Consider the following 12272-nt stretch of genomic DNA (forward strand, 5'->3'; position numbering starts at 1 on the left):
TGAAAGTATTTTAAAAATTACTTTAAAATCATTTATTTACATTTTCAAAGGAGTATCTATTTAAGGAACATAAAACATTGGAAAACAGATTACTTTATCTCACAAGTTAGGCAAAACATACAATTTTTTTGCATGGATAGCACTCAGCTCAAGTACGTTCACGAAGCTCACATAGGTATAACACTTACGAATGTATATTGTTACAGACATTAGTCAATAAGCAAAGTCTGTAAACATAGCGATATGGCTGGCAGTTGTGTGCACAGAGCTTGATATCTGTAGTTACTTGAAATATAATGATGTTTACGACTTTCAGGGATGTTAGCTTTAGAGATTTGACCTTTTAGGATTTTGGTGTTAGAGCTTTTGCTGTTCATGACTTTCTGAGTTACAATCTGTACTGACTGTGAGATAGCACCACACACATAAAGCCTGGAGCCTTCCTGTTGACCCTTTACTGCAAAGCATATGGAAGATACAGTGCAGAGTTATCATCATGCTAGTGTTGGAGATGCGGGCTCAATTCTCAGATGCCGAAGGATACAGGAAGGTCCTGTTGAGGACACACTTTCTAGAGCTTAAGATAAACAACTATCTACCTTGCTAGCATTTAACATTTTTGTTCAGAATCAGTTAATAGATGCTTCTGTATGTGGTTTGATCCTCTAAGCTTACCCATTTTACATTCTAAATGCTCCCTTTCACAGTATAGTCATCTGTCTCTGCATTTGAGAATTATTTTGTTGGACATAGTTTATCTGCCCTTAGTTCCCACTTCTTCTCATCCCTCTACACTCATAATTCATACATTTGGTATTTTACTGAAATCCCAGGATTTTCTAGGTCCTCTTTGTGTTTTGTTATCGTTTCACATTTACCATGATCTGATTGTCCTAACAACTCCTCTTTGTAAGCTGTGATATTCTGCCTGACACTTGGCTCATCTTATTGATGTGGCTTTCCATTGAACTTCTTATCTGACATGTTAAGATTTTATTTCCAAAATTTTGATTTCCTTTTTCCCAGTATTGGTACATCTTTGTTGAATATGTTTCATTGTTTCCTCTATTGTTCTTCTTATTTCATCCATGTGTTTATTTGTATATTCTTTTAATTCATTCAGGACGTTATTCATGTTCTCTTTGAGACAGGGTTTCTCTGTGTTCCCTGGTTGTCCAGGAGCTCCCTTTGTAGACCAGGCTGGTCTTGAACTTACAGAGATCCACCTGCCTCTGCCTCCTCAGTACTGGGATTAAAAGCATGTGCCACCTTTCCCCTTCTGAGTGAGATTCATGCATTCTACATTGGGACCTCCTTATTACTAAGTTTCTTTGGGTCCGTGGGTTGTAGCATATTTATCTTGCATTTTTATGGCAAATGCCCACTTATAAGTGAGTATAAACCATGCATGTCCTTTTGACTCTGTTTTTTTTTTTTTTTTAATCTTAGCCATTCTGATGGTGTAAAATGGAATCTCAGGGTTGTTTTGATTTGCATTTCTCTGACGACTAAGGACTTTAAATATTTATCTAAGAGCTTCTCGGCCATTTAAGACTCCTTTGTTGACAATCCTCTGTTAAGCTCTGCACCCCATTTTTCAACTTGGGTTATTGCTGGAGTCTAACTTCTTGAGTTCTTTATATATTTTGGCTATTAGTCTTCTGTTGGTTGTAGGGTTGATGAAGAGCCTATCCTAATCTCTAGGCTGCCCTTTTGTCCTAGTAACAGTGTCCTTTGCCTTACAAAAGCTTTTCAGTTTCATGAGGTCCCATTTGTTAATTGTTGATCTTAGAGTCTGAGCCATTGTTGTACTGTTTAGAGAGGTCTGGTGTGAGCTTTTGAGACCTCAAAGCCCACCCTTCATTGGTATACCTCCTCCAAAAGGGCTATGCCTCCTAATGCTACCAAAACTGTTCTACCAATTAGGGACTAAGCATTCAAACATATGAGCTAAGCACACTAGTATTAGTATGAGGCCAACAGAAGGAATACTTAAAGAAGGAAATATAAATAGGAGGGACAGTAAAGAAGGAGGTAAGGCAGCTGTAGTTAAAGGTAGTCATGATCTTCTGTGCTCAGTACCTGGCCATTGGTAGGATTGTGGCCAGGAGTAGGTATCCACAGTGAAGCCCAGGAATTCTAGCATAGTAATGCTGCTCAAAACATAGCCTACCATCTTAGCGGCAGGTATGTGTACAAGAAAGTGAAAGATCTGGTTAGCATCACAGAAGAAGTGGTTGATTTAGCTTAATGTGCAGATGAGATTTGTATAAGGAGGAAGGAGGGGAACATGGGGCATAGGAAATGCACAGACCACCATATCCTAACCAGATATGATAGGGGACTGAGCAATAATGGGTGGCAGAGTAGGTAATAAATGGCCCCACAGCAGTCAAAAGTCATATGATTGGGACTGGAGAGATGGCTCAGTGGTTAAAAGCATTGGCTGTTCATACATAAGACTCAGGTTCAATTTATAACACCAAATGGTAGCTCACAATTTTCTGTAACTCTAGTTCCAGAGAATCTGATTCCCACTCCAGTGGAGTGGGTGTGACAAGTCCAAAAGCTTGGCTGCAGTCCTGTGGCAAACAGTTTCACAGAAACTGATTTCCTGGAGGTCCTTGGCATCTGGTAACACAGATATGGCCCAGATTTGTCCTTGTGATAGTCGGTGGAGGGTTTTGCACGCTTTCTTTCAGTATTGTTTTATTATAGGTGACCCCAAGGAATGATTTGACAAATAGCCAAGTTAGATTGAACATTGCTTCCTGACCTCCACCAGTGTCCCAATATTCTAGTTAATCGTTGAGCTGACCCTGGGCTCTGAATTTCATAAGAATGTTTCTTATTCAGACAAAATGCCTCAGGCACTTCAATTTACTGGATAGAGTTAGAAATTTCGAGTCAAGTTCAACAAAGTAAACTTAGAATTCTCATTACAGTTATGTATAGCAGACTACATTATATAATAGAAGGAACTAGAGCCAATACTTAGAATAACAGTTGAGTCACTCCCATATGTAGGAATTTACAATGGTCTAGGAAGAAGGTGGGTTATGGTTTAAGGAGTATTGTATTATTCATGAAAGAGTTAGTAAGAATGGAACCCCCCTGGTGCATGTTTTTCATAAAGCCCAAAGGAATAGCATAATTGGGTGTTTACTAAGGGACCCCTGATGGTGGGTTATACAATAGACTGGAATTGTGGCTAGGGTGTGAAGCCCTCAAACCTGGCTCCTAAGAATAACTGACTTTAGATAGGGCTGATTTTTATCTCAGTTGTAAACACTGCCTGGTTCCTGCCAGTTTTTATGTATGCATTTCTCTGTTTTGTTTAAAGAGTCACTATGCATTGGATGACCTTATTGTATCTTGGCTGATGTATTACCTAACTTCCTTGTTTTCTTCTGTAATGACTATATAAGTCTGATGCTTGCTTTGAAAGATTGCATTTAGATTCAGCACTCTCTTGTGTTCGTGTCTTTTGTCACTCGCTGACTCCTTGCCCGCCTGAGTACCAGAACCCTGATTTTCTCAAAGGTTGAGGGACCCTGACTGGGTCTGCCCGTGGCACCCCCACCCCTTTTTTTGTTTCTGTGAACATTTGCATGTTTGCAGTACACATGCATACACTCAGGTACATATATATGCATAAAATAATAAAAATAAATATTTTTTTAAAAAGCCATGGTAGTGAGGTTGAAGAACTCAATGGCAACCATAGGAGAAAAATTAGTACTGGGTGTTGCAGCTGGGAGCTAAGCTGGGTCCTATGGGAATTTAGAAAGCTGGGTGGACACAGCATTGTACAGGAGCTTAACCAAGGAGATTCTGAAGAAGAAAAAGCACACAAGAGTGTGAAGGGTCACATCCAGGGTTCATCCAGGGTCACAAGGAACATGACAAAGATATTGCTCAGGAAAAGCAAGAAAGCAGTTAGTAGAAAGAGGGAGAAGAAAATAGCTGGAATTGTGGCAAATTATAAAATTACAGAACAACAAATTCAGTAACTACTGTGTGGTTGACTTTCTCCATTCACTCTGAAGGTCTCAGATCTATGAGCTCATGAAGTCATATATACATGAACTCATTTGTGTAGGCTTAAAATTTCCAAAACCTACTTTAATAATGGTTCTTAAATGCTTCACTCTCCCTTCTAGCCCACCATCCACCACCGGTAGTGGAAAAGAAAGGTTAATAGGAAATGAGAGTTGTGGACCTGTTTAGAAACAGTTCTTTGGGGTGATTCCAATCAGCAGTCCAGCCCTCTCGCATAACAACAACATGAATCAGCAGCTGCAGTCCAGTCCACTTGGCAATCACCATTCATGAATCAGCAATGGCAGTTTGAACCAGAAGAAACCATGAAGCTCAGCCAACTTGGCCTGAGTCTGTGGAAGTGGAAAGAAGCAGCTGGAATTTTATGAGAAGTTCTTTGGTGAGATACTCTCTATGAACTCACAACGAATAAGACTAGCAAGGTGGAACAAGGTGAATCAATGCCACAGCTTCCCCTTTCTGTCTGTGGGTCATATTTATATTCTTTCTAAACATCATGCATCCTCTCACATGTCTGCTTCAGCAAAACATCCTCTGTGTCAGCAAAATATTCCTTTATGTGTCTATTTAACATTCTTTTATGTGTTTGGTTTATCAAATAATCCCTTTACCTCTCTGCCCCAGCAAAACATCATAACTGAGTTTTCAAAGAAACCAGAAATTTCTTCTTCACATCTTTGTTCCTCCTCTTGGGACATGCACACACTCAGAATAGCTTTGCATTCTCCTTTAACCCACTTCTCAGCGATCTCTGTCTTTTTCAAAATAGAGAGTACTCTAAAAGTAGGAATGTTCAAGGCCATTTCTTGCCAACCACTGGAGTGCTAGTTTCCTAGGAATTCTATTCAGATTGATTATGGAGGGCCACATCCATAGTTTACTAGCCTAGATCACTTTTGGAATATTTACTGCTGACTTTTGCATCTCCTTCCCTCTCTTCTGTTCTCTCTATTCCTTACTTCCAATCATTCTAACTTCTTAAAATGAGAACATTATTCTGCTTTGAGCTATTAGAGGGCTCCATAGCTCATAATCATTGCTTCAGGAAACTTTTCCATTTCTGATCTGTTCTCTGTGAGAAAACCACTGTCTTCCAGGCTTCAGGCAGGAGAAGGGAGATACGGATAACATCCAAGATAAGATGATGTTTGGATGATTCGTAGTTGGTTTTGTGGGTCATCTATTACTACCACTTCTCTCTACCTCTATCTTTCCTTATCTCTATTTCCTCTATATTCATAGAAAACATGCAAAGATTCACATCAGGTTTTCACATTGGATTGAGGAGACTGTCACGGAATAGAGGTGTGATGATTGATTTAGAGGTCATTATACTTTTGTTCCTGTTCCATTTACTACATTGTATACAATATAGCTGACATGAACCCAAAATGGTATTGGTGCATGAGTTATAAGTGAATTTGTTGGAGAATTATTGGTAAAAGACCGGGAGTTGGTAGTCAGATGTCTTGGGGAGTGCAGAGCATTTTTTTTTCCCCTAATGGAACAAAAAGGAAAGTTTCTTGTAGCTATTTTAATTTCTGCTCCAGTTTTGGTCAAGCCAACATGCAGGAATTCTTTTAAAAATGATAATAATGCCTCAGTGGGGTGCTTCATTTTGTTCACTTAAGGCTGCTCTGCAGTAAATCTATAATTTGTCCTCAGGGGCCTCTTTTGCCAGCCTTCCCTTATGATAAAAAGTTCACAGTGAGAGGGCAGGATGGCTTAGGAGCTAGAAGAGGCCATGGAGGCTCAGAGACGGAGGGTGATAAGGAAAATGTTTCTAACCACGACCGTGAATTATTCCAGGTCAAGCAGGAAGGAACTGAAATTGGGAAATTCATCCATTTTTGAAGTCTTCAAGCGAATCTTAGCTCATCTTCTTTTCTCCAGTTTTGTCTGTGGAGGGCAGGCTGCTTTCTAAGGCTTCCCAGGTGATCTCCTATTTCTGTATAAAGTTTCACAGCTTAGTTCATAGACCCTTTAAAAAAAAGCTGAAAGGTTATTTTTGACAGAAACTTTCCTCTAATTAGTAACGTATTTCCATTAACCTAGAGAGCACAAAAGCCATTTTGTAGCAAGCATTTTTAGGAAATCCCCTTCCTTCAAGGTCCTGTTGTTGCTGTTTCCTCCATGGACTCCTTAAAAGATCACTCCAATCTTTCCCCTGCATTCCTGGTCATATAGAGAAGGGGGGATAGTGTGCTCCTCTGGACACACAGCAACTGTTCTTGCCTTGGCTCTTGTCCTTCAATCTCACGGTATGGGAAAACTTGAATATACTTTATGTTATATAATATTCATTTAAAACCTTTGAAATTTATTTATTGTTTGGTATTTATAAAAATAACACATTTAGCAGTTATTATAAGTGTATAAGGGAGTAAAGTTTTCTTATGTTTTAGAGGAAAATTACAAACTACAATTCAGCATAGATTCCTGTAAATATGTGTTCTTAAATGTCACACAAACTCCTTTGCCAGAGTGATGATGATCTTTGCTGCGGACTCTCTGCTGTCTCAGAGTTATGGTTGGTTGGATGAAAGATGCAGCTCTAAGTTAGGATTGTCTGGGAGTCCTTGCTCATTAGACAATTTTTCAATATTCTCATTTTCTGACCAGTTAATATGATTAAGGTCACCTTGATTCATAAATTATACTGCATGTTTTTTCTGTCTTCAAAGCCAGCCATCCACCCATCCTGGGATTTTTGCAAATTCTTCAATATCTGCTTAAGCCTATGCTAATAACATACTTCTCATTCACCTTGTTTCTTCATCATTTTTCTGCAAATTTCAAATCTCACTACTTCTCCTTTTCCTCCTTTTTTTTTTCCTTTTCCTTTTCAAGACTGCAGATTTGATTTAGAGCAGATAAAATATTGAGAAGTCATGGGGTGATTGGGTGCACAATTCATACCATACCACCAAGAACTACAGACAGAGCAGTGGGTAAGGAGAATACTGGGGAAAGGGCTAGAGATAGCAGCAGACCCTGTAAAGCACAGAACCCCAGTCTGCTGAAGCCACACAGATTTGTATTAGAGGAGAGGTTATTTTACACATTTGGTATGTGTTGTAAGACTTTGTTCTTCACTATAGTAGACTGGAATTTTATGTCCTGTGGGGTGTGCTAGTGCATACCTTCAATCCTAGCACTTGGGAGGCAGAGGCCAGACTGGTCCACATAGCAAGTTCCAGGGCAGAACTGTGCTGAATAAACTTGAACTTGTTTCTGAAAGAAGGGATATTACAAAAGAAAAGCTGTGACTATGTCTTATCATACCATCTCGTTGAGTTCTCTGTCTGTCTGTCTGTCTGTCTGTCTGTTTCCTTCTCTGTCTCTCTGTCGGTCTACTTCTCTGCCTCTCTTTTTCTCAATGACTCTCTTTGTCTTTCTCTGTTTCTCTGTCTCTCTCTCTCTCTACCTCTCTGACTGTCTGCATTTGTCTGCATCTGTCTGTCTGTCTGTCTGTCTGTCTGTCTGTCTGTCTGCCTGCCCACCTGCCTCTCTGTTATTGTTATTTTGGGTCTAGGCTTTCCTAATGTTGTTCAGTTTCATCCTGAATATGCCACTCTGCTGTCTAGAAGTCCTCAGCCAGGCTTTGAGCCCAACAGGATAAAGTTGTAGATACAATGTATTACCAACAGAGGGGGACATGCTCTCTGATTCTTGGTCAGTGATTCTCAAGTTTCCTGATGCCCCTATAATACAGTTCATGTTGTGGTGATTCCACTCCCCACTATAAAATTATTTTATTGCTACTTCATAACTGTGATTTTGTTAGTGTTATTGATATTAATGTAAACATCTGATGTGAAAAACGGTTGTCCACACCAGGGGTCTCAACTCACAGGTTGAGAACCACTGCACTTCCCTCTCCTTCAGAGGTGACCTTCCATGCGAAGCCCCCTTTTTACCCTTACAGTCTGTGACATTACTTGCCTCAGAATCTAGCCATGTTTTTTTTTTTTTTTCTATCTGGCATACCCTCTTCTCCCTTTCCATTTTCCACAACTATAACAGGCTACTCAGTTCCACTAATTCCAAAAACTATTTCACTGAGGTTTAATTTATCAGTGTGTTGCAATTATCTGCTGGTGTGTGTACCTATAACATATTGCACCTTAAGGCAATGGTCTTCTAAAAAGAGGTTTATTTATTTATATATTTGGGTACTTTGTATGCATGTATATCTGCACACCAGAGGGCAATATCAGACAGGTGTGGGCTGCCATGTGAGTGCTGGGAATTGAATTCAGGACCTTTTGGAAGAGCAATGAGTGCTGAGCCATCTCTCTAACCCCCAAGAATCTCTTTTTATTTCACTGGGAATCCTCAAGGTTTAACTATACACTTAGTTTTACATTGCTAAAGAAACAAGGTTAGTCAGGGAGATCTAAGGGGTGACATGCAATGTAAGCTATCCCTTATTTATCATCATCATCATCATCATCAGTTATTACATCTCTGAGGATATAGCACTAGTGTCACATAGGAGTGGAAAGTATAATTCCATGCAATATACAGAGTCAGCCTGAGGCCAAGGCATGAATCTGCATATTTTCTCCTGAGACACTTGGCCCTGAGTTTCACCTTCTTAGGCAGCTTTTGTAAGATATTTGTGTTAGACAACTTAAATTTCATGTTATACATGATATATACTTTCATTACTATTATGGGGTAGAAACAGTTTAAATTGTATGAGAATGTGTGCATGGCTTGTGCTTGCTTTCTTCTCAATCTTCTGCTCTCAGTGAGCCTATATAGTCTCTGTTGTAAAAACCGTTCATCGTCTGGTCAGCATGTGAGGTCCCACCTGCTGTACAAGGATCACTCCAGCTGTTCAGAAGCACTGTGCACCACCAAACCTCTGCATCACGGTCACACTGCCCAGCTCACTGTTTTCTGGCTAGCCCACTGTTATCCAACCTTTAAAACTTAAGTTGAAAGCTACTCTCTAAAGCAAGCTTCCCCAACCCCACAAACTGAGTCTGGGTTTCTTTTCCTTCTGTTCTCACACCTTTCCTTTCTCTCTGTTGCTTATCCCACATCAACTAGTAAGCTAAAGAAATGGTAGTTTTAGAAGGTTTTTTTTCTTTTTCTTTTTCTTTTTTCTTTTTTTTTTTTTTTGATAAAAGATTCTAAAACATAGAGACAAGAAGTCTACCCAGTGGACCATTGTGTACATATAGGAATGGAATATAGAGGAAGAAATAATTTGAAATCAAAGGAATTGGTGAGACTTGCCAAGGATCAGCCTTGGCTGGGAGAGGGGTTCTGAGAGAAAAGGTGTCTGGGAGTGTCAAAGATTGTAACTGGAAGTCCAATTGTGGATGCAAGCTCTGCTTAATACAGCTTTTCCAGTCTGCTTCTCTCTGTTTTGGTTTCTCTCTGGAGATTTCTCTGTCTATATTCTGGTTGCTTGCTATTCTAAGAGATCTCTCGGTTCATGTTTGCTTGCTTTCATGTGTGCACCTGTGTGTGTGTGTGTCCTCTAAACAGCTCTCTTTTTATCTTAGAAACTTCTCTGGACAGCTCATCTCCTGCAGAACACAGATTCAGTCTTTTATTTTATGTAGCAATCCAGTCGCTTACTCCAGGTTTTCCTTTTGATTATCTTATGAATCAGTATTCTGCGACCCCAGCCCTTTGGTTCTTAGGAGACAGAAAGCATGAATTTTTTTTTTCTTAACATTGCAAAAGAATTCTGAGATATGTCTGCCTTTGTTAAGCACAGATCTTAAACTAGTTGGGTGGGACTCTGACTTGCAATTATCATTTCTGCCACACCTGGCTTGCTGTGTCCCAAGCTGACCTTGAACTCAGGAATCTGCCTTCATTTGTATCTGCCTGTCTTTTTATCTTTCTGACAAGCTGGTTCATAATGTAGCTACCTCTGTTCCTTGAGATTCATAAAGCCCCTCATAATTCATATTACATTCTTATATTTCTGCATAGCTGAGAAATTATATATTTTCAAATTCATGATTTAGAGTTCTTTTCCATTTACCTTTTTTCTGAGACATAGCCACACCCTTGACTCTTGCTGTTTGTAATTATCATGGAGTCATTAATATTAACAAGGAGGACTTTCCTCAGAGGGAAAGAGCAGTGGGTCCTCAGAAGGACCCACTGCTAGTGGGTCCAAAATATATGTAAATTATTACACAAACAAGCCTTTCGCCCACAGCCATCAGCACTTCTGGATGCCCACTCTGGGGCTCTGTCGCAGGGGCAGGAACCATGTCACTCTGTCCCCACCAGGGCCATGTTCAGCTCGGTAGGGACATGATGGAAAGGCTGTTCAGGTAAAAACAACTAACAGTGTCCATGGAATTCCTGCATAATTCCGCCATAAATTTTAATTCTTTTGTAGTATTTTTGGCTATGGTCATAGAACATAAACATTTCTTATCAAGGGACACACATGATGACAGTCACTACAAAAATTTTGCTTTTTATTGAAATTTTGAATATGGGTAAGCTCCCCTAGGCCATTAGGAGTATGCTACCTTAAAGAGAATGGAGAAAGTGGAGATGAAGTGGTGATAGTTAAAAGAAGAGAAAGATAAAGGCTAGTTTAACCCATCCTCATTTTTAATACTCTGTCATCTTTTTGTTTTAGCCTGGTCAGTCTTAGAATTGCAACAGAAAACAGAGACACACCTGTCAAGCCAAGCAGAAAACTGAATATCCCATGGGAATCCTTTCCACAGGAAATCAAACTGTCACTGAGTTTGTACTTCTTGGTTTCCATGAAGTCCCTGGGCTGCACCTCCTGTTTTTTTCTGTGTTCACCATCCTCTATGCCTCCATCATCACAGGGAACATGCTCATTGCAGTGGTGGTGGTGAGCTCCCAGAGGCTTCACACACCCATGTATTTCTTTCTGGTGAATCTGTCCTTCATAGAGATTGTCTATACCTCCACAGTGGTGCCCAAAATGCTGGAAGGCTTCTTACAGGAGGCCACCATATCTGTGGCTGGCTGCTTGCTCCAGTTCTTTGTTTTTGGCTCTCTGGCCACAGATGAGTGTTTTCTGCTGGCTGTGATGGCATATGATCGATATCTCGCAATTTGTCACCCTCTACGATACCCACACCTCATGGGGCCTCAATGGTGCCTGGGGTTGGTGCTCACAGTCTGGCTGTCTGGCTTCATGGTAGATGGACTAGTTGTTGCTCTGATGGCCCAGTTGAGATTCTGTGGCCCCAACTTAGTTGATCACTTTTACTGTGATTTTTCACCTTTGATGGTCCTGGCTTGCTCAGATACCCAAGTGGCCCAGGTGACTACATTTGTTCTCTCTGTGGTCTTCCTGACTGTCCCCTTTGGGCTGGTTCTGATCTCCTATGCTCAGATTGTAGTGACTGTGCTGAGAGTTCCTTCTGGGACCAGAAGAACCAAGGCCTTCTCCACATGCTCCTCTCACCTGGCTGTGGTGTCCACGTTCTATGGAACACTCATGGTATTGTACATTGTGCCCTCTGCTGTTCATTCTCAGCTCCTCTCCAAGGTCATTGCCCTGCTCTACACAGTGGTCACTCCCATCTTCAACCCTGTCATCTACACCTTGAGGAACCAGGAGGTGCAGCAGGCACTAAGAAGGCTTCTCTACTGCAAACCAACTGAAATGTGACCTAAGAAGGAGGGCAGTGAAGATTTTCTATTTGACTGTCAGTATCTTGATTGAAAAGTCTCCCACAATGGGCTAGAGATGGAGTAACTGTTTCTTCTTAGCATTCCACTTTAGGTCTGCTGAACTATGCTCAGGGGGGAAAGATAGTAGTTAAATAATTTTCTCATGTTAGTTTAAAAGATAATGTGAATTACTGTGAGTTGTTCACTGCATACAACATAGTGCACTGAGATGATCATCACACTGTAAAGATGTGAACTGAATCGCCCTTCTGTAGTCTGTTGCTGTATGCAGCACTGGTGCTAATATCTAATGAAAACAAAATTATAGAAACAAGATACCAATACAAACACAAATCTAGAACAATGTTCATCTATATTACTGTAGTATGACATTGGAAGAGTTCGTTCCTATTGTGTGTATTTGGTTTGAGCATGCAAACTTGATGGATGAACTTGTAATTTGCTTTCCCACAAAATGATATGTCATAAGTAACTTTACAAGTATCATGCATATACACAAACAACAACAACAACAACAAATTATTTAAAAAGGAATCCTGTAATAT

At 40.2% G+C, this 12272-nt stretch overlaps 1 protein-coding gene across 1 annotated transcript; it reads left to right on the forward strand.

The window, feature by feature from the left end:
• The first annotated feature begins 10726 nt into the window (after nt 1–10726).
• Nucleotides 10727–11777, forward strand: Olfr96 (olfactory receptor 96). Its single transcript, NM_146514.2, has one exon. The coding sequence runs from the start codon at nt 10763–10765 to the stop codon at nt 11702–11704; it is 942 nt and encodes a 313-aa protein (NP_666725.1). The 5' UTR covers nt 10727–10762; the 3' UTR covers nt 11705–11777.
• The last annotated feature ends 495 nt before the right edge of the window (nt 11778–12272 follow it).

The sequence above is a fragment of the Mus musculus genome, chromosome 17 (genome assembly GCF_000001635.26).
Source record: "Mus musculus strain C57BL/6J chromosome 17, GRCm38.p6 C57BL/6J".
Classification (NCBI taxonomy): Eukaryota; Metazoa; Chordata; class Mammalia; order Rodentia; family Muridae; genus Mus; species Mus musculus.